Here is a 22125-nt window from a genome sequence, read left to right on the forward strand (position 1 = left end):
AAAGCACTTCATGATGACAGATGTGAGTGCTACGGGGCGGTAGTCGTTTAGCTCAGTTACCTTAGCTTTCTTGGGAACAGGAACAATGGTGGCCCTCTTAAAGCATGTGGGAACAGCAGACTGGTATAGGGATTGATTGAATATGTCCGTAAACACACCGGCCAGCTGGTCTGCGCATGCTCTGAGGGCGCGGCTGGGGATGCCGTCTGGGCCTGCAGCCTTGCGAGGGTTAACACGTTTAAATGTCTTACTCACCTCGGCTGCAGTGAAGGAGAGACCGCATGTTTTCATTGCAGGCCGTGTCAGTGGCACTGTATTGTCCTCAAAGCGGGCAAAAAAGTTATTTAGTCTGCCTGGGAGCAAGACATCCTGGTCCGTGACTGGGCTGGATTTCTTCCTGTAGTCCGTGATTGACTGTAGACCCTGCCACATGCCTCTTGTGTCTGAGCCGTTGAATTGAGATTCTACTTTGTCTCTGTACTGGCGCTTAGCTTGTTTGATTGCCTTGCGGAGGGAATAGCTGCACTGTTTGTATTCAGTCATGTTACCAGACACCTTGCCCTGATTAAAAGCAGTGGTTCGCGCTTTCAGTTTCACACGAATGCTGCCATCAATCCACGGATTCTGGTTAGGGAATGTTTTAATCGTTGCTATGGGAACGACATCTTCAACGCACGTTCTAATGAACTCGCACACCGAATCAGCGTATTCGTCAATATTGTTATCTGACGCAATACGAAACATCTCCCAGTCCACGTGATGGAAGCAGTCTTGGAGTGTGGAGTCAGCTTGGTCGGACCAGCGTTGGACAGACCTCAGCGTGGGAGCTTCTTGTTTTAGTTTCTGTCTGTAGGCAGGGATCAACAAAATGGAGTCGTGGTCAGCTTTTCCGAAAGGGGGGCGGGGCAGGGCCTTATATGCGTCGCGGTAGTTAGAGTAACAATGATCCAGGGTCTTTCCACCCCTGGTTGCGCAATCGATATGCTGATAAAATTTAGAGAGTCTTGTTTTCAGATTAGCCTTGTTAAAATCCCCAGCTACAATGAATGCAGCCTCCGGATAAATCGTTTCCAGTTTGCAGAGAGTTAAATAAAGTTTGTTCAGAGCCATCGATGTGTCTGCATGGGGGGGGATATTATACGGCTGTGATTATAATCGAAGAGAATTCTCTTGGTAGATAATGCGGTCTACATTTGATTGTGAGGAATTCTAAATCAGGTGCACAGAAGGATTTGAGTTCCTGTATGTTTCTTTCATCACACCATGTCACGTTGGCCATAAGGCATACGCCCCCGCCCCTCTTCTTACCAGAAAGATGTTTGTTTCTGTCGGCGCGATGCGTGGAGAAACCCGCTGGCTGCACCGCTTCGGATAGCGTCTCTCCAGTGAGCCATGTTTCCGTGAAGCATAGAACGTTACAGTCTCTGATGTCCCTCTGGAATGCTACCCTTGCTCGGATTTCATCAACCTTGTTGTCAAGAGACTGGACATTGGCAAGAAGAATGCTAGGGAGTGGTGTGCCCGTCTCCGGAGTCTGACCGGAAGACCACTTCGTTTCCCTCTCTTTCGGAGTCGTTTTTTTGGGTCGCTGCATAGGATCCACTCAGTTGTCCTGTTTGTAAGGCAGAACACAGGATCCGCGTCGCGAAAAACATATTCTTGGTCGTACTGATGGTGAGTTGACGCTGATCTTATATTCAGTAGTTCTTCTCGACTGTATGTAATGAAACCTAAGATGACCTGGGGTACTAGTGTAAGAAATAACACGTAAAAAAACAAAAAACTGCGTAGTTTCCTAGGAACGCGATGCGAGGCGGCCATCTCTGTCGGCGCCGGATCACTGATCATACTTTCAGTGGCAGACCATGTGTACCTGCACAGGATCGGTACATCCGAATAATCCCACGAACGAGGTGGAGGGTCCGTCATGGCCTGTGGGCGTTGTCACAGCATTGTCGGACTGAGCTTATTGTCATTGCAGGCAATCTCAACGTTGTGCGTTACAGGGAAGACATCCTCCTCCCTCATGTGATACCCTTCCTGCAGGCTCATCCTGACATGACCCTCCAGCATGACAATGCCACCAGCCATACTGCTCATTATGTGTGTGATTTCCTGCAAGACAGGAATGTCAGTGTTCTGCCATGGCCAGCGAAGACCCCGGATCTCAATCCCATTGAGCACCTCGGGAACCTGTTCGATCGGAGGGTGAGGGCTAGGGCCATTCCCCCCCAGAAATGTCCGGGAACTTGCAGGTGCCTTGGTAGAAGAGTGGGGTAACATCTCACAGCAAGAACTGGCAAATCAGGTGCAGTCCGTCCATGAGGAGGAGATGCACTGCAGTACTTAATGCAGCTGGTGGCCACACAAGATACTGACTGACTTGATTTTAACCCCCCTTTGTTCAGGGACACATTATTCCATTTCTGTTAGTCACATGTCTGTGGAACTTGTTCAGTTTGTCTCAGGTGTTGAATCTTGTGTAAATATTTGTATGAATATAACATGTTAAGTTTGTTGAAAATAAACACAGTTGACAGTGAGAGGACATTCCTTTTTTTGCCGTTTATTATGGCTCAACTCAAATGTTGTTGTTGACAACTGTGCCATACCGATTGCAAAATAGTTGGGAAGAGATTTGATGTATGTAGTCCATGATACAGGGTGTATGAGTTGATATATAAAACAACGCAAGATTCAAGACTTTGTGCTTTTCAGCTAAAATTATTACATAGAATTCTTGCCGCCAACAAAATGTTGAATATTTGGGGCATAAAATCATCGAAGCTCTGCAGATTTTGTTGTGAGGATACAGCATCTATAGACCATTTATTTTGGTATTGCCCTCAGGTAGCATGTTTCTGGTCTCAGGTAAAAAAAAATTGACCCTAGAAATCGTACTGTTAGGAGATCTGGAGAGATCGGGTCAGCCAATTGCTAATGTTCTTAGTAAAAGTATTTATCTTCAACTCTCAATCTGTGGATTCGATTAGATTGGAATTGTACGTTAAACATCATAGCATAGTTGAAAGGTATGTGTTGCGTATAAATCTTAAGGTGGCCAGCAGAGAGAGGTGGGTTGGGATGTGGATTTGGAGACAAGTGGGAGTGGAGTTGCAGTGCGGGAGATGGAATGATCAAATATTTAAAGTAAAATTACGTCAAAATAAAACAATTTTATTATGTTTGAATGACACTGAGGGGCAGTGTTTTTACAGCTAATGCCGTGCAGGTGTTTGTACACATGCAAATACACACACACTCTTTCAAATAAACGCATATTAGAACACATTGCATGTAATAGTGCCAGACATGCACACAAAAATATACAGTTGGCATTGCTATTATGATTTTAGTTGTCCTTGATGACCTTTGTTTTAAATGTTTTATATATACATTTTCTTTGCATTGTTTGCTGTTTTCTTCTGTCTCTTCCTTTTTTCTCTGTAGTTCATTCTCTTGGTTGTTGGTGCATTTGGGGGTTCTTGGGGGTGGGGAATGGATATTATTTTTTTCTTCTTGGGGGGCTGTGGGAGGGGTCTTGAATGGTTGAGGGACAGCTATTGGGGTTCTTGGAGGGTTAGGGTTAAAGTTTTTTGTCCTGGTGGGAGATCTTTCAACGTGCCCTTGAGCAGGGCATTGACCCTGGATGCTTCTGTGTGTCGCTCTGAATGGGAATCTGTTGGATGACTGGTATGGTGTAGTTGTTGAGCGGCTTCACTGCAAGTATATTTATTGTATGTTTCGGATAATCAATATATAGAATTTAAACTCCAAGACTGTTGGAAAAGCATTCCAGGTGAAGCTGGTTTAGAGAATGCCACGAGTGTGCAAAGCTGTCAAGGCAAAGGGGGGCTACTTTGAAGAATCTCTTTTTGTTTAGCACTTTTTTGGGTACTACATGATTCCATATGTGCTATTGCATAGTTTTGATGTCTTCACTATTCTACAATGTCAAAAATAAAGAAACCCTTGAATGAGTAGGTGTTCTAAAACTTTTGACTGGTAGTGTATAGCTATTACTTTCTGACCTTTTTTTTAAAGTAGCAATTTTCACCTAAACACAGGGGTGGAACCAGAAGGGTTTGAATTGAGAAAGACCAGACTACTGGAATTATTTTCATTTTAGGTTATCAGTATAAAACTAATCACCTGTTTCTCTTTGTTATTCAAATGTTTCAGGAGAAATCAGTCTCTACATGGACCAAGTCCTGTGACCACTTTTGGACCGAAAGCATGTATGCTGCAGAATCCACACGCAGTCATGTAAGTCCCTAACAACGGATGTTTTTAAATTACACATGGTGCTTGTGATTCTTACCAACTTTTTGGGGGGGAAGAGTCACTTATTTTCCACACAGTTAATTAGAATGTATTGAGTAATTGTTTTGTGCATGCTTTTTCGAGCAGTAGGTAAATCAATTATTAGCCATAAAAATCTAAAATTGACTACACTCCACCCTGACTTGATATTTCATTAACAATATTTTATATATTCTGGATAAAATCTCTTCCAGCTAAATAGTTATTGAAGAAAAACTCATTTTTTTAACGTCGCCGTAGAAGGAAGTCAGAACCATGCCATGCTTTTGTCTGCTGCTATTGATTGGCGCAAGTTCCTGTGCTTAAGATTTATGATGTATAACATAATTGAATCCAAACCATAACTCAATATAAATTGCCTGATGTAAGAAACTTGGATCACTGAGGGCCAAAATAGTTTGAATCTCCCCATTGTCGGGAATGACTCCTAAATGGTATTTGGACTCAAGTGGAAACCTTTTTCATTTCTAATTACACTGAACCAGACAGACAACATGGACTGTTCACCTGCATCCAATAAGTAAAGTCTTCTCCATTCCATTGGGGTCAAGCTAGGCTTTGTTTGTCAACCGACATAACATGGTTAAGGTTATACTCTGCAGCTTTCCCATGCTGAAGATGGATCTATGACAGAACAGAGAGCCGGTCAAGTGATTAGCCTGCTTCTATATAAATCTGGCCCTTCTTTGGAGACGGTTAATTAACAAACCTCCAAACGAGCTTCAATGCCATACAACACTCCTTCCGTGGCCTCCAACTGCTCTTAAATGCTAGTAAAACGAAATGCATGCTCTTCAAACGATCGCTGCCCGCGCCCGCCCGCCCGACTAGCATCACTACTCTGGTTCTGACTTAAAATATGTGGACAACTATAAATACCTAGGTGTCTGGCTAGACTGTAAACTCTCCTTCCAGACTCACATTACGTATCTCCAATCCAAAATGAAATCTAGAATCGGCTTCCTATTTCGCATCAAAGCCTCCTTCACTCATGCTGCCAAACATACCCTTGTGAAACAGACTATCCTACCGATCCCCTACCGATCCTTGACTTCGGCGATGTCATTTACAAAATTGCCTCCAACACTCCACTCAGCAAATTGGATGCAGTCTATCACGGTGCCATCCGTTCTGTCACCAAAGCCCCATATATTACCCACCACGACCTGTATGCTCTCGCTGTATACAGTGTGTGCAAATGGCGTGAGGAGGTGGGCAATAAATAGGCCATAGTAGCGAACTAATGACATTTTAGCAGATTAACACTGGAGTGATAAATGAGCAGATGATGATGTGCAAGTAGAAATACTGGTGTGCAAAAGAGCAGAAAAGTAAATAAAAACAATATGGGGATGTGGTAGGTAGATTGGGTGGGCTATTTACAGATGGACTATGTACAGCTGTAGCGATTGGTTAGCTGCTCAGATAGCTGATGTTTAAAGTTAGTGAGGGAAATATGTCTCAATCTTCAGTGATTTTTGCAATTGTTCCAGTCACTGGCAGCAGAGAACTGAAAGGGAAGGTGGCAAAAGGAGATGTTGGCTTTAGGGATAACCAGTGAGATATACAGTGCCTTGAAAAGTATTGGCCCCCTTGAACAGCATAGGCAAGACCTTTTGCCACATTTCAGGCTTCAAACATAAAGATATAAAACTGTATTTTTTTGTGAAGAATCAACAACAAGTGGGGACACAATCATGAAGTGATGCAGACATTTATTGGATATTTCAAACTTTTTTAACAAATCAAAAACTGAAAAATTGGGCGTGCAAAATTATTCAGCCCCCTTATTAAGTTAATACTTTGTAGCGCCACCTTTTGCTGCGATTACAGCTGTAAGTGGCTGGGGGTATGTCTCTATCAGTTTTGCACATCGAGAGACTGAAATTTTTTCCCATTCCTCCTTGCAAAACAGCTCGAGCTCAGTGAGGTTGGATGGAGAGCATTTGTGAACAGCAGTTTTCAGTTCTTTCCACAGATTCTCGATTGGATTCAGGTCTGGACTTTGACTTGGCCATTCTAACACCTGGATATGTTTATTTTTGAACCATTCCATTGTAGATTTTGCTTTATGTTTTGGATCATTGTCTTGTTGGAAGACAAATCTCCGTCCCAGTCTCAGGTCTTTTGCAGACTCCATCAGGTTTTCTTCCAGAATGGTCCTGTATTTGGCTCCATCCATCTTCCCATCAATGTTAACCATCTTCCCTGTCCCTGCTGAAGAAAAGCAGGCCCAAACCATGATGCTGCCACCACCATGTTTGACAGTGGGGATGGTGTGTTCAGAGTGATGAGCTGTGTTGCTTTTACGCCAAACATAACGTTTTGCATTGTTGCCAAAAAGTTCAATTTTGGTTTCATCTGACCAGAGCACCTTCTTCCACATGTTTGGTGTGTCTCCCAGGTGGTTGTGGCAAACTTCAAATGACACTTTTTATGGATATCTTTAAGAAATGGCTTTCTTCTTGCCACTCTTCCATAAAGGCCAGATTTGTGCAATATACGACTGATTGTTGTCCTATGGACAGAGTCTCCCACCTCAGCTGTAGATCTCTGCAGTTCATCCAGAGTGATCATGGGCCTCTTGGCTGCATCTCTGATCAGTCTTCTCCTTGTATGAGCTGAATGTTTAGAGGGCGGCCAGGTCTTGGTAGATTTGCAGTGGTCTGATACTCCTTCCATTTCAATATTATCGCTTGCACAGTGCTCCTTGGGATGTTTAAAGCTTGGGAAATCTTTTTGTATCCAAATCCGGCTTTAAACTTCACAACAGTATCTCGGACCTGCCTGGTGTGTTCCTTGTTCTTCATGATGCTCTCTGCGCTTTTAACGGACCTCTGAGACTATCACAGTGCAGGTGCATTTATACTGAGACTTGATTACACACAGGTGGATTGTATTTATCATCATTAGTCATTTAGGTCAACATTGGATCAATCAGAGATCCTCACTGGGTCTGGAGAGAGTTTGCTGCACTGAAAGTAAAGGAGGCTGAATAATGGTTTGAATGCCAATTTTTCAGTTTTTGATTTGTTAAAAAGTTTGAAATATCCAATAAATGTCGTTCCACTTCATGATTGTGTCCCACTTGTTGTTGATTCTTCACAAAAAAATACAGTTTTATATCTTTATGTTTGAAGCCTGAAATGTGGCAAAAGGTCGCAAAGTTCAAGGGGGCCGAATACTTTCGCAAGGCACTGTACCTGCTGGAGCGCGTGCTACGTGTGGGTGTTGTTATCGTTAGCGGAGCTTTACCTAGAAAAATCTTATAGATGACCTGGAGCCAGTGGGTCTGGGGACGAATATGTAGCGAGGGCCAGCTGACTAGAGCATACAGGTCGCAGTGGTGGGTGGTATAAGGGGCTTTGGTAACAAAACGGGTGGCACTGTGATAGACTGCATCCAGTTTGCTGAGTAGAGTCCAAACACCTGAAGGTACCACGTTCATCTGTACAAACAATAGTACGCATGTAAAAACCATGGGACCACGCAGCCGTCATACCGCTCAGGAAGTAGAGGCGTTCTGTCTCCTGGTGCGAAAAGTGCAAATCAATCCCAGAACAACAGCAAAGGACCTTGTGATGATGCTGGAGGAAACGGGTTCAAAAGTATCTATATCCCCAGTAAAACAAGTCATATATCGACAACCTGAAAGGCTGCTCAGCAAGGAAGAAGCCACTGCTCAAAAAATGCCATAAAGCCAGACTACGGTTTGAAACTGCACATGGGGACAAAGATAGTACTTTTTGCACAATGGTCTGATGAAGCAAAAATAGAACTGTTTGGCCATAATGACTGTCATTCTGTTTGGAGGAAATAGGGGGAAGTTAAAGCTTGGTCGCAAATGGGTCTTCCAAATGGACAATGACCCCAAGCATACTTCTAAAGTTGTGGCAAAAGGTATTCAGGACAACAAAGTCAAGGTATTGGAGTGGCCATCACAAAGCCTTGACCTCAATCCTATAGAAAATTTGTGGGCAGAACTGAAAAAGCCTGTGTGAGCAAGGAGGCCTACAAACCTGACTCAGTTACACCAGCTCTGTCAGGAGGAATGGGCCAAAATTCACCCAACTTATTGTGGGAAGCTTGTGGAAGGCTACCTGAAACGCTTGACCCAAGTTAAACAATGTGAAGGCAATGCTACCAAATACTAATTGAGTGTTTGTAAACTTCTGACCCATTGGGAATGTGATGAAAGAAATAAAAGCTGAAATAAATCAATTTCTCTATTCTGACATTTCACGTTCTTAAAATAAAGTTGTGATCCTAACTGACTTGAGACATGACATTTTTACTAGGATTAAATGTGAGGAATTGCGAAACTGAGTTTAAATGTATTTGGCTAAGGTGTATGTAAACTTCTGACTTCAACTTTTATTTGTATATACACACACACACAGTACCTTCGTGAAGTATTCAGACCCCTTGTCTTTTTCCACATTTTGTTAGGTTGCAGCCTTATTCTAAAATGGATGAAATACATGTTTTTCCCTCAAGCGACACACAATACCCCATAATGACAAAGCAAAAATGTTTTTTAATTTTTGCTATTTTATACAAAATTGAAATTACGTTTACATAGGTATTCAGACCCCTTACTCAGTAATTTGTTGAAGCACCTTTGGCAGTGATTACACCCTCGACTCTTCCTGGTTATAACACCACAAGCTTGGCACTCCTGTATTTGGGGAGTTTCTCCCGTTCTTCACTGCAGATCTTCTCAAGCTCTATCAGGTTGGATGGGGAGCGTCGCTATTCAGCTATTTTCAGGTCTCTAAGATGTTCGATCGGGTTCAAGTCCCTCCCCTGGCTGGGTCACTCAAGGATATTCAGAGACTCCCGAAGCCACTCCTGCGTTGTCTTGGCTGTGTGCTTAGGGTTGTTGTCTTGTTGGAAGGTGAACCTTTGCCCCAGTCTGAGGTCTTGAGAGCTCTGTAGTAGGTTTTCAACAAGGATCTCTCTGTACTTTGTTCCATTCATCTTTGCCTCGATCCTGACTAGTCTACCAGTCCCTGCCGCTGAAAAACATCCCCACCGCATGATTCTGCCACCACCATGCTTCACCTTGAGGATGGTGCCAGGTTTCCTACAGATGTAATGCTTGGCATTCAGGCCAAAGAGTTAAATCTTGGTTTCATCAGACCAGAGAATCTTGTTTCTCATGGTCAGTCTTTAGATGCCTTTTGGCAAACTGTAAGCTGGCTGTCATGTGCCTTTTTACTGAGGAGTGGCTTCTGTCTAGCCACTACCATAAAGGCCTGATTGGTGGAGTGCTGCAGAGATGGCTGTCATTCTGGAAGGTTCTCCCATCTCCACAGAGGAGCTGTGTCGGTGTGACCATCGGGTTCTTTGTCACCTCCCTGACCAAGGCCTTTCTCCCCCTATTGCTCAGTTTGGCCGGGCGGCCAGCTCTACGGACAGTTCCTTCGACCTCATGGCTTGGTTTTTGCTCTGACATGCACTGTCAACTGATCTTTATATAGACAGGTGTGCCTTTCCAAATCATGTCCAATCACTTGAATTTACCACAAGTGGACTCCTATCAAGTTGTAATAACATCTCAAGTATGATCAATGGATACAGGATGCACTTGAGCTTAATTTCGAGTCTCATAGCAAAGGGTCCGAATTTTTTTTTACATTTGCAAAGATTTCTAAACCTGTTTTTGCTTTGTCATTATTGGGTATTGTGTGTAGATTGCTGAGGATTTTTATTTATTTAATTCATTTTAGAATAAGGCTGTAACGTAGCAATGTAGAAAATCAAGGGGTAGGAATACTTTTCCGAAGGTACTGTATACCGAAGTATGTGGACAACCCTTCAAATTAGTGGATTCGGCTATTTCAGCCACACCCGTTGCTGACCGGTGTCTAAAATTGAGCATCCAGCCATACAATCCCCATAGACAAACATTTTGGCAGTAGAATGGCCTTACTGAAGAGCTCAGTGACTTTCAACGTGGCATCCTATACCTTTCCAACAAGTCAGTTCGTCAAATTTCTGCCCTGTTAGAGCTTCCCTGTTCAACTGTAAGTGCTGTTATTGTGAATTGGAAATGTTGTTGCACCTAGACATCTCTGCTGCATCGTGGTAGGCCACATAGGCTCGAAGGATGGGACCACTGTGCTGAAGCAGTGCTAAAAATGGTTTGTCCTCGGTTGCAACACTCACTACCAAGTTCCATGCAAGGTTCATACAGAAATGTTTTGTCAAGATGTTTTGTGTAGAAGATCTTGACTAGCCTGCACAGAGCCCTGACCTCAACTCCATCGAACACCTTTGGGATGAACTGGAAAGTCGACTGCAAGCCAGGCCGAATCGCCCCCGACCTCACTAATGCTCTTGTGGCTGCTGTGGGGACTTGCCTCCATTCCAACATCTAGTGGGAAAGCCTTATCAGAAGAGTGGAGGCTGTTATAGCAGCAAAGGGGGTGCAACTCCATATTAATGCCTGTGATTTTGCAATGAGATGTTCGAGGAGCAAGTGTCCACTTACTTTTGGTCATGTAGTGTAAAACACAGGACAATTACTTTTTTGACTACACTGGGCCTTTAAGACACTGGTCAGACACTTGGAGTAAAAATCTATTCGTTAAAGTTTCTCAGCTGGTGAACAAGACAATTTGAGATTGTGGAAAATGTTATTATGCTCTGACATTGGTTATTCCCCATAATTTGCAACAATCGCGAGGAGTCATCGCCGGCTGTAGATTTTGTGATTTTACGTTCCAAAGGGACAACATGGAATAGTGATACATGGTGTAGTTGAATTAAATCGAAACACAAGTGTGATGTGACGGTATATCATGTGAAATATACCTTCAAATCATTGTCAAAAGTGTGGGATATTATGTTGCATGTACACTACCGTTACAAAGTTTGGGGTCACATAGATATTTCCTTTTATGGGTTGATCATACAGAAATATACAGATATTATTCCAAATCAATTGCCTGTATGGTGCGTGAAACGCTCACTTACTGCCTTATCGATAATCAAGAATTCTGCTGGTAATTCTTAATGGAAAGCTCATGAGGGCTCCTCAATATCTGCCGAATAGGCTTCAGGCTTAGTTTTTATTTTTACCCATAAGAGTATAATTAAAATATCTCTATTCTCAGCACTTACGACTGGTTTTCAACTCTCAGGTGCTTTGTGGATACAGGCCAAGATCACACATTATGGGATAGTCTGCATACAGCTCATGAAAGACTCTTACCAAAGCAGTTTGGCTGCCCCTTAGATTGGCCAGAGCCTTCCTTGGCCCTTGACTCGGGCCATCATGTAACTTGGTTATTATACTGTCTGCTTTAAGCAGCAATAATGGATGAAATGTGACTACGTACGTTCACACACACACATGCATATTGACACCACACACTTACATATATACACTTTCACACTCTTTACATACCATGCTGCTGCACTGTTTATCTATCCTGATTGCCTAGTCACTTTTATCCCTACCTACATCTACATATTACCTCAACTACCTTGTACCACTTCACATTGACTAGGTACCGGTACTCTTTGTATTTCGTCTCATTGTTATTTTATTGTTACTATTTACTTATTTTGTAGCAAATTTGTCTAAATGTTCTTCACTCTGCTTTGTTGGGAGAAGGCTCGTAAGTAAGCGTTTCAAGATAGCCTACACCTGTTGTATTCGTCGCATGTGACAAATCGAATTAGATTGGATCAGCATCCTCAGGTGCAAAGCCTCTGGGCTGGCTATAAGTAGCAGAGAGAGCCTATAAAACTGATACAGCCTGCCTATCAGCAGTGTTGGGAAAAGTACTCAATTGTCATACTTGAGTAAAATTATAATTTTACTTGAGTAACTTTCTATTAAAAAGGTGAGTCACCAAGTAAAATACTACTTCAGTAAAAGTCTAAAAGGATTTGGTTTTACATTTACTTAAGTATCAAAAGTATACATTTCAAATTCCATATATTAAGCGAACCAGATTTCATCATTTTCTTATTTTTACTTATAGCCAGGGGCACACTCCAACACTCAGACCATTATTTACAAAAGATGCATTTGTGTTTAGTTTGTCCGCCAGACCATAGGCAGTAGGGATGACCACGTGTTCTCTTGATAAGTGCATCAATTTCAGTTTCTTGTCTTGCTAAGCGTTCAAGATGTAACTAGTACTTTGAGTTCTTATGGAAAATGTATGGAGTAAAAAGTACAATATTTTCAGATAAGTACAGATACCCCCCAAAAAACTACTTAAGTAGTAGTTTTACTTAAGTAGTTTACACCACTGCCTACCAGTACTCCTTGATAAATACATAACTGAGTAGCAGTGTAGGTTGATGGTGTGCTTTAGAGGGAAGACATACAAACATGAACATCAACCGTGCGCGGGGGGGGTCATCCGTTCTCCTCTGACCACAGAACATCGGCCTGCATTTTCTATTCTACGTGTTGATTAAACTCAAAATATGCTATTCTGTTATTTCGAAATACATTTTATTAGCATAATAATGTTTCTTACTTTATGATGGTGTAGGCCTATATTTAAATTGAATCATAAGATGCTCCAAGGGTGTGGCTATTGAACTCGTTTAGGCCTGGCTATTCTAGTGTTAATTGGTTCTTTAGCCATGACTGGGAATGAAGAGGGGTTTTCTCTTGGAGAGGTGAACACTTGTGTGTGTGCTCTTCATTCACTATTTGACAATTGATTGTCACCCCTCAGACTATTATTAAGGTAATCTTGTCTATAGATAACATCTGTTATTAAATGTGTGAAATTTGTTTAGGTTTAGTTTGGATGGGCCATTATCAGTTGGGCAGGCAACTGACGTCCTCCTAAAAATGTTTAACACATTCTGTTTGTTATCGAAATTCTTACAATGTCAGTGTGTTAAATAGACTTATTTAGGAAATGTCCAGGACTGGGGGGAGATATGACTTAAAAAATGGCAGAGAAATTACATTTTTAAAATGGCATGAAGTTCAGAAGACGGTGGGTCTAGGATTAATTCGTCTGTTCATGACTCAATGCTATAAGCAATAACACCTTTATAACTTTTCCCTGGTAAGCCATTTCCTTGTCTGGGTGGGTGTGTCCATTTAAACTACCCAACCCTAATAGGAAGGGCATTTTTCTTTGTGTGTAAGAGAGACCGACAGAGACACTGGGGACTGTGTAGTGATGGACTATAGAGATAATCCACACCCTTAATATATCTGGTATGACAAAGAGCAGTCTTTGACAGGCTCTTGTTTTAGGATGGCTCTTTTTTTATTTTATTTAACAAAATACCAGTATGTGGTAGTTGAATGTATTTAGCTCTTACTGTATATGCCCTAGGAAACCTTTTAGGTTGGCCTACCCGGGGAAAATCCACTTGAACATTGTTCTATATCATAACACAGCTAGCCAATGAGAGGGTAGTCTTCCCTTAAAGGGGCAGGTCTGTAGTGGTTGTGGGCGTTACTTGTGGTGATGTCATCTTTCAGGTCTGTCTTAAGATGAGTGAGCGGTTTGGATGACTGGCAGAATAGAGATTTAACTTTTAGACGTTGCTGTGTGGACAGCAATTCAAGAAGAATTAGTGACTAGTTTGGCTTTCCTGGTGTTTTGATGAGGGGGAGATATTGAATACAGCTCATGGGAAGACTACAGAGCAGAATGAATTGTTTTGCTTTAGATTGTGGAATCGGTAGACTGAAGAGCAGGTAGCAAGGCAAAACCTGGCAGTTAGTGCCTTCCACTCATCTCTGCTAGAAGAAGCCTCATCACATGCAGGCAGACATGAAATTCAACCAGTGTGTGCAACAGCAAGCTCTGGAGAACAGCGACAACAAAGTGTGGAAATGGTAAGAATATTCTCATTCCTCTCTGTCTCTCGGTCTGCTGACAGCGTTTCTCAACAGGAACATGGTGGTGCCAGTAATGTTTGACTGAATTTTTAACCTGCATTGTCTTCTATTGTTGGCAGTAAGTTTTGTTTTAACACGTTTTCTATGTGAAACATTTATCTCAAAAGAACACTTTGATCTTGCACAAGGTCAACAGACAGCCTAACCACAGAAAAATGATAATTCACTGGCTGTGTAAATGTGAAGCATCCGCTTGGCGTATTTACTCACTACCAAATATGGTAGTGAGAGGAAGCCCAGTGGTTGAGGATGGAAGGAGATGGATTTTGGCCGACCTTCTGCATGTTTTCTCATCAACTTAAACATTTTATCTTAATACAGTTTTCTGTTCCCAAAGCTAGAATCTGTTATGAGCAGCTTGGACTAAGTTTTTTTTGTACACTTTACCCTTTGCCAAATGTTTAAAATAAATGGTGTTCTTTAGGAGTGCAAAGGTGAATTGTATCACACACGTACATCAGAGTAGTCATTCCCTAACAGAAATATGCAGTTGCATGCTAGAATGGGCCAATAGGATCTCGCTAGCTCGTCCACCTCGTTTGTTCTGCACACTGACTAATTTGTTCCCATTGGAAACGACAGGCTGTGGTCTATCTTGACTTAGTTATAAAAACATCTTTGGCCTAACTATGGTTTTCCCTAAATTAGGCTACTTGTGGATTAGTTTGGGTTTTTGTTTGAATTGGCCATTTGAGTTTTCACTTAAGGTAATGTCTAACCAGCTCATAAAGTCTACAATGACTGATAAAGCCAATCACAGGCAAGTGTAATGATAAATTACAAGTAGCCTTACTTTGAATAAATGGCAAGTGCAAGTTTTACCGCGTAACAATTGATAAAGTATTTAAGTGTATCTGTAAACCTTCAAAAATGTACATGACTTTGGAAATATGAAACGAATACAACAGTGGAAGTTGACAAGAAAAATACTTCCTTATTATGTAGTAATGGGGGAATCATTTTGACTATCGCAATATTATTTTTTAGCTTGTTGTCTGTACCTGCTCAAACTCCAGTATTTTTCCTTCATAGCTTGTTCTCCATTTTATTTTTTAAATCGGGAGCCTATTTGTTTTCAGCACTTATTTCCATGACTGATCAAAACTCGTTTTCATGGCTCTCTTGTCTCTCTGCAGCAGACATATGGTGCGCAATATGTTTGGACAATCGTATAGCAATATATATTGTATCAGCACCTTAGTATTGTGATAATATTGTATCGTGAGGGCCCTGGCAATTCCCAGCCCTAGAATTATGACACCAAAGCATTTACAATCTGTACCCTTAATCGGGGTGTTATTCCTGCACCTTGGTTGGAACGCGAGGTCCCTGTGATGAGTATGTAAATGTACTGGTCCCTGTCTTGACCCTTTTGAACTCTGATGTTGCTAGACTAAGCCCTGGCCAATAATAGGATAGGTGTTAAGCAGCCTTGCCTCTTATCCAACTGGGCAAACACAAACCGTATGAAGTAACACTGAGCCAACAAGAGCTCAAAACATGGCTATTGCGAGCTCACCGTGCCCAAACCAGAAATGTTCCACAGCCACAACGCTTACATGTTACAGTAGTGAGCAACCATGATATAATTACAAATGTGTAAACTATTTATTTACATGCTGTACCTCAAGATGTCAAGGTGAGCAATGACTTGTCAACTATTTCTCTTAGCTGTATGTTTACAAATGGTGCTCCACCAAAATGGTATAATTTTGGAAAGCCCGATTGGGTCAATGAGTCATGCATGTCTCTATATTAAGGAACAACATTTCAAAGTTTCTCTTTATTGCTGCAATCCCTTTGATCAAATGATGAGTGATCAAATTGTCCAGTCAAATATGACCATTTTGAAAAGGTATTGATTTAAATGTGGTCGTTCTCGCCATCCAGGCACATTCAGGACCCAGCCAGTCAGAGGCTGACGTGGAACAAGCCTCCCAAAAGTGTCCTTGTCGTCAAGAAGATCCAGGATGCCAGTCTACTGCAGCCTTTCAAAGAGCTGTGTGTTTTTCTCACAGAGGTAGGACATGTGCACCTTTTTTTTGCTGAGTCCATCTAGTCTCATATTATAGCTTTCTGCACCTTAGCGACCTGTGTGGTATATCGTTTCATTAAAGTCTGCAATGAAGTCCCTGAAAACAGAGGTTTTAGTGACAGAATTTGTACACTTTTTTTTTTTTTTTTTTTTTTTTTTTTTCCCATCCTGTCGACCCGTTCGTCTTCTAAAGGTGATTACATGTGCATGTTGCTAATGCATATGTTTATACTTGTGCGTTGTTCTAGCAGAAAAACATGATTGTTTATGTGGAGAGCAAGGTCCTGGCGGACACAGCCATTGCGGGCGATGAGAGCTTTGGGGCCGTCATTCAGAAGTTCTGTACCTTCAGAGAAGGTGAGGAGACCACTAGCCATCAGAGGACTGGGTTGTATTGATTAGTGCACACCGTAGCACTTTTATTTACATCAGAAAACGAGTATGCATTATCTTATGGGAGAGGTGGCAAGTAGCCTAGCGGTTAAGAGTGGGCCAGTAACCAAAAGGTCGCTGGTTCGAATCCCTGAGCTGGCAAGGTGGAAAAATCTGGGTGTTGATTTAAGGCAGCCCCCCGCACCTCTGATTCAGAGGGGTTGGGTTAAATGCGGAAGACACATTTCGGTTGAATGCATTCAGCTGTCCAACTGACTAGGTATGCCCTTTCCCTAGTTCCTCCCTATTTTAGTTTGTTTTCTTCCATTTGGTGCCTAGTGAATACAATCCTTATTGATGATAGATTGATCTGTGTGACTCTAGCTAGTGATGTAGTGTCAGGATTGTCTATGGAACTCTAACTTTAAGTAGTATTGCTTTCTCTTACGGACATGATCCTAATGTGTTTGTATGCACTGTTCAGATCTCGATGACATTTCCAATCGAGTGGATTTCATCATCTGTCTTGGTGGAGATGGGACCTTACTTTACGCATCATCACTCTTCCAGGTATACATTTACAATATTAACATCTTGTGGTATAGTAAACACATTGATTTATACATTTTTGAGTGTACTCTGTGTGAATTGTACTAAAATAATTCCTCAACTTGGTTGTGTATTGATTTGTATCAATTTAGCTTATTCCATAGCGTGCGTATGCTCCTGTGTTTTCAGGAGAGTGTTCCACCTGTTATGGCCTTCCACCTGGGTTCTCTGGGCTTCCTCACACCTTTCAAATTTGACACATACCAGTCTCAGGTCACCCAAATCATTGAAGGTACGTTGTGGTTTCCTTTAGCCTCTGCCTTATCTCATTTCAATAACAGGAGCTGTGCTCTCATTTCTAGCAGCTAGGTTAACCTCTTTGTGCTCCTTTTGGTTTAACGTGTGTGTTTCTCTTTTGGGGTGTGTCTTTCTGCTGAGCAGGTAACACCGCCATCATCCTGCGCAGTCGCCTGCGGGTGAGAGTGGTGAAGAAGGGCATCATCATGACGAACGGTGACAGTGAGGGCAGCCGCAAATCCATGCAGTACCAGGTGAGCTCTACACCATACACCTGGCTGGTTATGTCATCCTAGTATTATGGTTCGTACCACAATAGGTTCCTAGCATCATGATGACTTGGCACATCTCATGCTTATTGTCTTTACTGTGTGGTCACTGGGTGTTCACCTATTGTTGCGACGTGTTGAACAAACATGCAGTCATCGGGTGCATGTAGCGGCCATGAGGCGTTTCCTCTGGTAATATTCCCACTGCCACAGGCCTGACCACAGATCCCAGTGGGGTGATAAAACACCAGGAAGTTTGAAATGTACCACCTTTTCTGGGGTGCGTAGGGTGGCAGCAATCGTTCAGGGCTTGTTTCAATTCCTCCTTATTTGTTTGATGTAATCCTTCACAAGGATTGGTTTCCCTGTTTTTCTGAAGGTTCTAACAATCCACGCTATATGCTTCCATTTTGGCCTATCACATCATGGAGTTAATGTACGTGAGCTGCGTGGGATGTTTGAGTTGTGTCATCATACTTCCTACTGAGTGGACTTTGACAAGTCATAACATATGGCTGTGTTCAAAAAGGGTTCCCAAAGTGACTAACAACTTGACTAGTGCAGTATCTCTGGTTATCTCTGGGTGTTTTGGTCCAACAGGTGCTAAATGAGGTGGTGGTGGACAGAGGCCCGTCGTCCTACCTTTCCAACGTGGACCTCTTCCTAGACGGACACCTCATCACCACGGTACAGGGAGACGGTGAGTAGTAAACTCCTCAACCTGCTGCTACTGGTTTAAAGGATTTCACCCCATCTGTTTTGGCTGCTTCACTTTTATTTCCCACTTAGATGTTTCACTAATACACTTTTATTGTTCATGCAGCTCTGATTTTAAGTTGTATTAGAGTTTAGATGCTGTAACTGGTCGTCATATTGTTTGTGCTACTGCTTACTGCCTGTGTACAAGCCCAGAGTGCAAACAAGCACCAGTGTTACTGATGGTCTATTTGTGCTGCAGACTGTTGGACTGCAGCTCGCCTTGTTAGTAGAGCATAGACCAAACTCTCCCATCTGTCCTTCACTACTGCCTAGTAATTCCCTCTCTGGAAGCCTCTCAGGGTCTGATGTATTTCCCTTGTCTTCGGTAATGGTTTACTGAGTTTTGGAAATGCTTTCAGCTGGTTGGTGTTTGTAGGCGTGTGTCACTTGAGTGTTTTTGGGGTTGTACTCAAAGTAGTGTCTGTGTGTTGTCTCAGGTGTGATAGTGTCCACTCCCACGGGCAGCACGGCGTACGCGGTGGCGGCCGGAGCCTCCATGATCCACCCCAACGTGCCGGCCATCATGATCACTCCCATCTGCCCCCACTCATTGTCCTTCAGACCCATCGTAGTGCCTGCTGGGGTGGAACTCAAGGTAAACACACACACACATACAGAACCAGTCAAAAGTTTATTTTTACTGTTAATTGTGAAGACATCAACTATTAAATAACACTTATGAAATCATGTAGTGACCAAAGGTGTTAAACAAATCAAAATATATTTAAGATTCTTCAAAGTAGCCCCCCTTTGCCTTGATGACAGCTTTGCACACGCTTGGCATTCTCTCAACCAGCTTCACCTGGAATGCTTTTCCAACAGTCTTGGAGTTCCCACATATGCTGAGCATTTGTTGGCTGCTTTTCCTTCACTCTGTGGTCCAACTCATCCAAAACCATCTCAATTTGGGTTGAGGTCGGGGGATTTTGGAGGTCACGTCATCTGATGCAGCACTCATCACTCTCCTTCTTGGTCAAATAGACCTTACACAGCCTGGAGGTGTGTTGGGTCATTGTCCTGTTGAAAATAAATGATAGTCGGGATGGCGTATCACTACAGAATGCTGTGGTAGCCGTGCTGGATAAGTGTGCCTTGAATTTTAAATAAATCAGACTGTCACCAGCAAAGCATCATCACACCACCACCTCAATGCTTCACAGTGGTAACCACACATGCAGAGATCATCCGTTCACCTACTCTGCATCTCACAAAGACACCACGTTTAGAACCAAAAATCTCAAATTTGGACTCATCAGACCAAAGGACAGATTTCCACCGTTCTAATGTCTGTTGCTCGTGCTTGGGCCAAGAAATAAGTCTCCTTCTTATTGGTGTCATTTAGTAGTGGTTTCTTTGCAGCAATTCGACCATGAAGGCCTGATTCATGCAGTCTCTTCTGAGCAGTGGATGTTGAGATGTGTCTGTTATTTGAACTCTGAAGCATTTATTTGGCCTGCAATTTCTGAGGCTGATAACTCCAATGAACTTATCCTCTGCAGAGGTAACTCTGGGGCTTCCTTTCCTGTGGAGGTCCTCATGAGAGCTGTTTTCATCATAGCGCTTGATGGTTTTTGCGACTGCACTTGAATAAACTTTTAAAGTTCTTGACATTTTCTGGATTGACTGACCTTCATGTCTTAAAGTATTGGACTGTTGTTTTTCTTTGCTTATTTGAGCTGTTCTTGCCATAATATGAACTTAGCCCTATTTGGTAAAAGACTTGTCACAACACAACTTAGCCAATCAGAAGGAAAGCAATTCCACAAATGAACTTTAACAAGCCACACCCGTTAATTGAAATGCATTCCAGGTGACTAGCTCATGAAGCTGGTTGAGAGAATGCCAAGTGTGTGACGCTGTCATCAAGGCAAAGGGTGGCTACTTTGAAGAATCTCAAATATAAAACATATTTTCATTTAACACTTTTTTGATTACTACATGATTCCATATTTTATTTTATTTTTTATTTCACCTTTATCTAACCAGGTAGGCTAGTTGAGAACAAGTTCTCATTTGCAACTGCGACCTGGCCAAGATAAAGCATAGCAGTGTGACACAGACAACAACAGAGTTACACATGGAGTAAACAATAAACAAGCCTTTAACACAAACAAATCAATGACACAGTAGAAAAAAGAAAGTCTATATACAGTGTGTGCAAAATGCATGAGGAGGTAGGCAATAAATAGGCCATAGGAGCGAATAGTTACAATTTAGCAGATTAACACTGGAGTGATAAATGAGCAGATGATGGTGTGCAAAAGAGCAGAAAAGTAAATCAAATAAAACAGTATGGGGATGAGGAAGGTAGATTGGGTGGGTTATTTACAGATGGACTATGTACAGCTGCAGCGATCGGTTAGCTGCTCAGATAGTTGATGTTTAAAATTGGTGAGGGAAATAAGTCTCCAACTTCAGTGATTTTATTTTTTTTGCAATTCGTTCCAGTCACTGGCAGCAGGGAACTGGAAGGAAAGGCAGCCAAATGAGGTGTTGGCTTTGGGGATGATCAGTAAGATATACCTGCTGGAACATGTGCTACGGGTGGTTGTTATCGTGAACTGAGATAAGGCGGAGCTTTACCTAGCATAGACTTATAGATGACCTGGAGCCAGTGGGTCTGGCGACGAATATGTAGCGAGGGCCAGCCGACTAGAGCATACAGGTCGCAGTGGTGGGTGGTATAAGGTGATTTGGTAACAAAAAGGATGGCACTGTGATAGACTGCATCCAGTTTGCTGAGTAGAGTGTTGGAAGCTATTTTGTAGATGACATCGTCGAGGATAGTTATGATGTCTTCACTATTATTCTACAATGTAGAAAATGGTAAAAATAAAAACCCTTGAATGAGTAGGTGTCCCAACTTTTGACTGGTACTGTACATTCACGCAAATTCATACACAGACACATTCAACATAGACATAATCTATTTACCGCTCCTCTCCACAACACATTAGCATTTACTACTCCTCTCCAGAACCCATTAGCATTTACTACGCCTCTCCAGAACCCATTAGCATTTACTGCGCCTCTCCAGAACCCATTAGCATTTACTACTCCTCTCCAGAACCCATTAGCATTTACTACTCCTCTCCAGAACCCATTAGCATTTACTACTCCTCTCCAGAACCCATTAGCATTTACTGCTCCTCTCCAGAACCCATTAGCATTTACTGCTCCTCTCCACAACCCATTAGCATTTACTGCTCCTCTCCACAACCCATTAGCATTTACTGCTCCTCTCCACAACCCATTAGCATTTACTGCTCCTCTCCACAACCCATTAGCATTTACTGCTCCTCTCCACAATCCATTAGCATTTACTGCTCCTCTCCACAACCCATTAGCATTTACTGCTCCTCTCCACAACCCATTAGCATTTACTGCTCCTCTCCACAACCCATTAGCATTTACTGCTCCTCTCCACAATCCATTAGCATTTACTGCTCCTCTCCACAACCCATTAGCATTTACTGCTCCTCTCCACAACACATTTGCGTAAGACAACACAGGCAATGACCGGTAAGAAATTATCAGTCTGACACACAGCTAGCACAATGCGTACCCTTCAGTTGTCACAGGTGATGGGAATTGCTTGTAATACACACACACACTTTAACAGA

The 22125-nt window shown here is 42.4% G+C and overlaps 1 protein-coding gene across 5 annotated transcripts in view; it reads left to right on the forward strand.

Moving 5' to 3' along the window:
- The window catches only part of nadka (NAD kinase a), a 44543-nt gene that overhangs the window by 19152 nt on the left and 3266 nt on the right, over window positions 1–22125 (forward strand). For 3 of the 5 annotated variants that reach the window (XM_042303894.1, XM_024384516.2, XM_024384519.2), the window contains 8 exons: window positions 4183–4266; window positions 16112–16241; window positions 16505–16613; window positions 17113–17198; window positions 17367–17469; window positions 17619–17728; window positions 18344–18443; window positions 18940–19097. In XM_042303894.1, coding sequence (XP_042159828.1) covers window positions 4183–4266; window positions 16112–16241; window positions 16505–16613; window positions 17113–17198; window positions 17367–17469; window positions 17619–17728; window positions 18344–18443; window positions 18940–19097 — 880 coding nt within the window. Of the gene's footprint in view, window positions 1–4182; window positions 4267–13717; window positions 14159–16111; window positions 16242–16504; window positions 16614–17112; window positions 17199–17366; window positions 17470–17618; window positions 17729–18343; window positions 18444–18939; window positions 19098–22125 lie in introns of those variants that run through there. The other 2 variants (XM_024384517.2, XM_024384518.2) reach the window with 2 other exon arrangements.

The sequence above is a fragment of the Oncorhynchus tshawytscha genome, linkage group LG22, assembly GCF_018296145.1.
Source record: "Oncorhynchus tshawytscha isolate Ot180627B linkage group LG22, Otsh_v2.0, whole genome shotgun sequence".
NCBI classification, from domain to species: domain Eukaryota; kingdom Metazoa; phylum Chordata; class Actinopteri; order Salmoniformes; family Salmonidae; genus Oncorhynchus; species Oncorhynchus tshawytscha.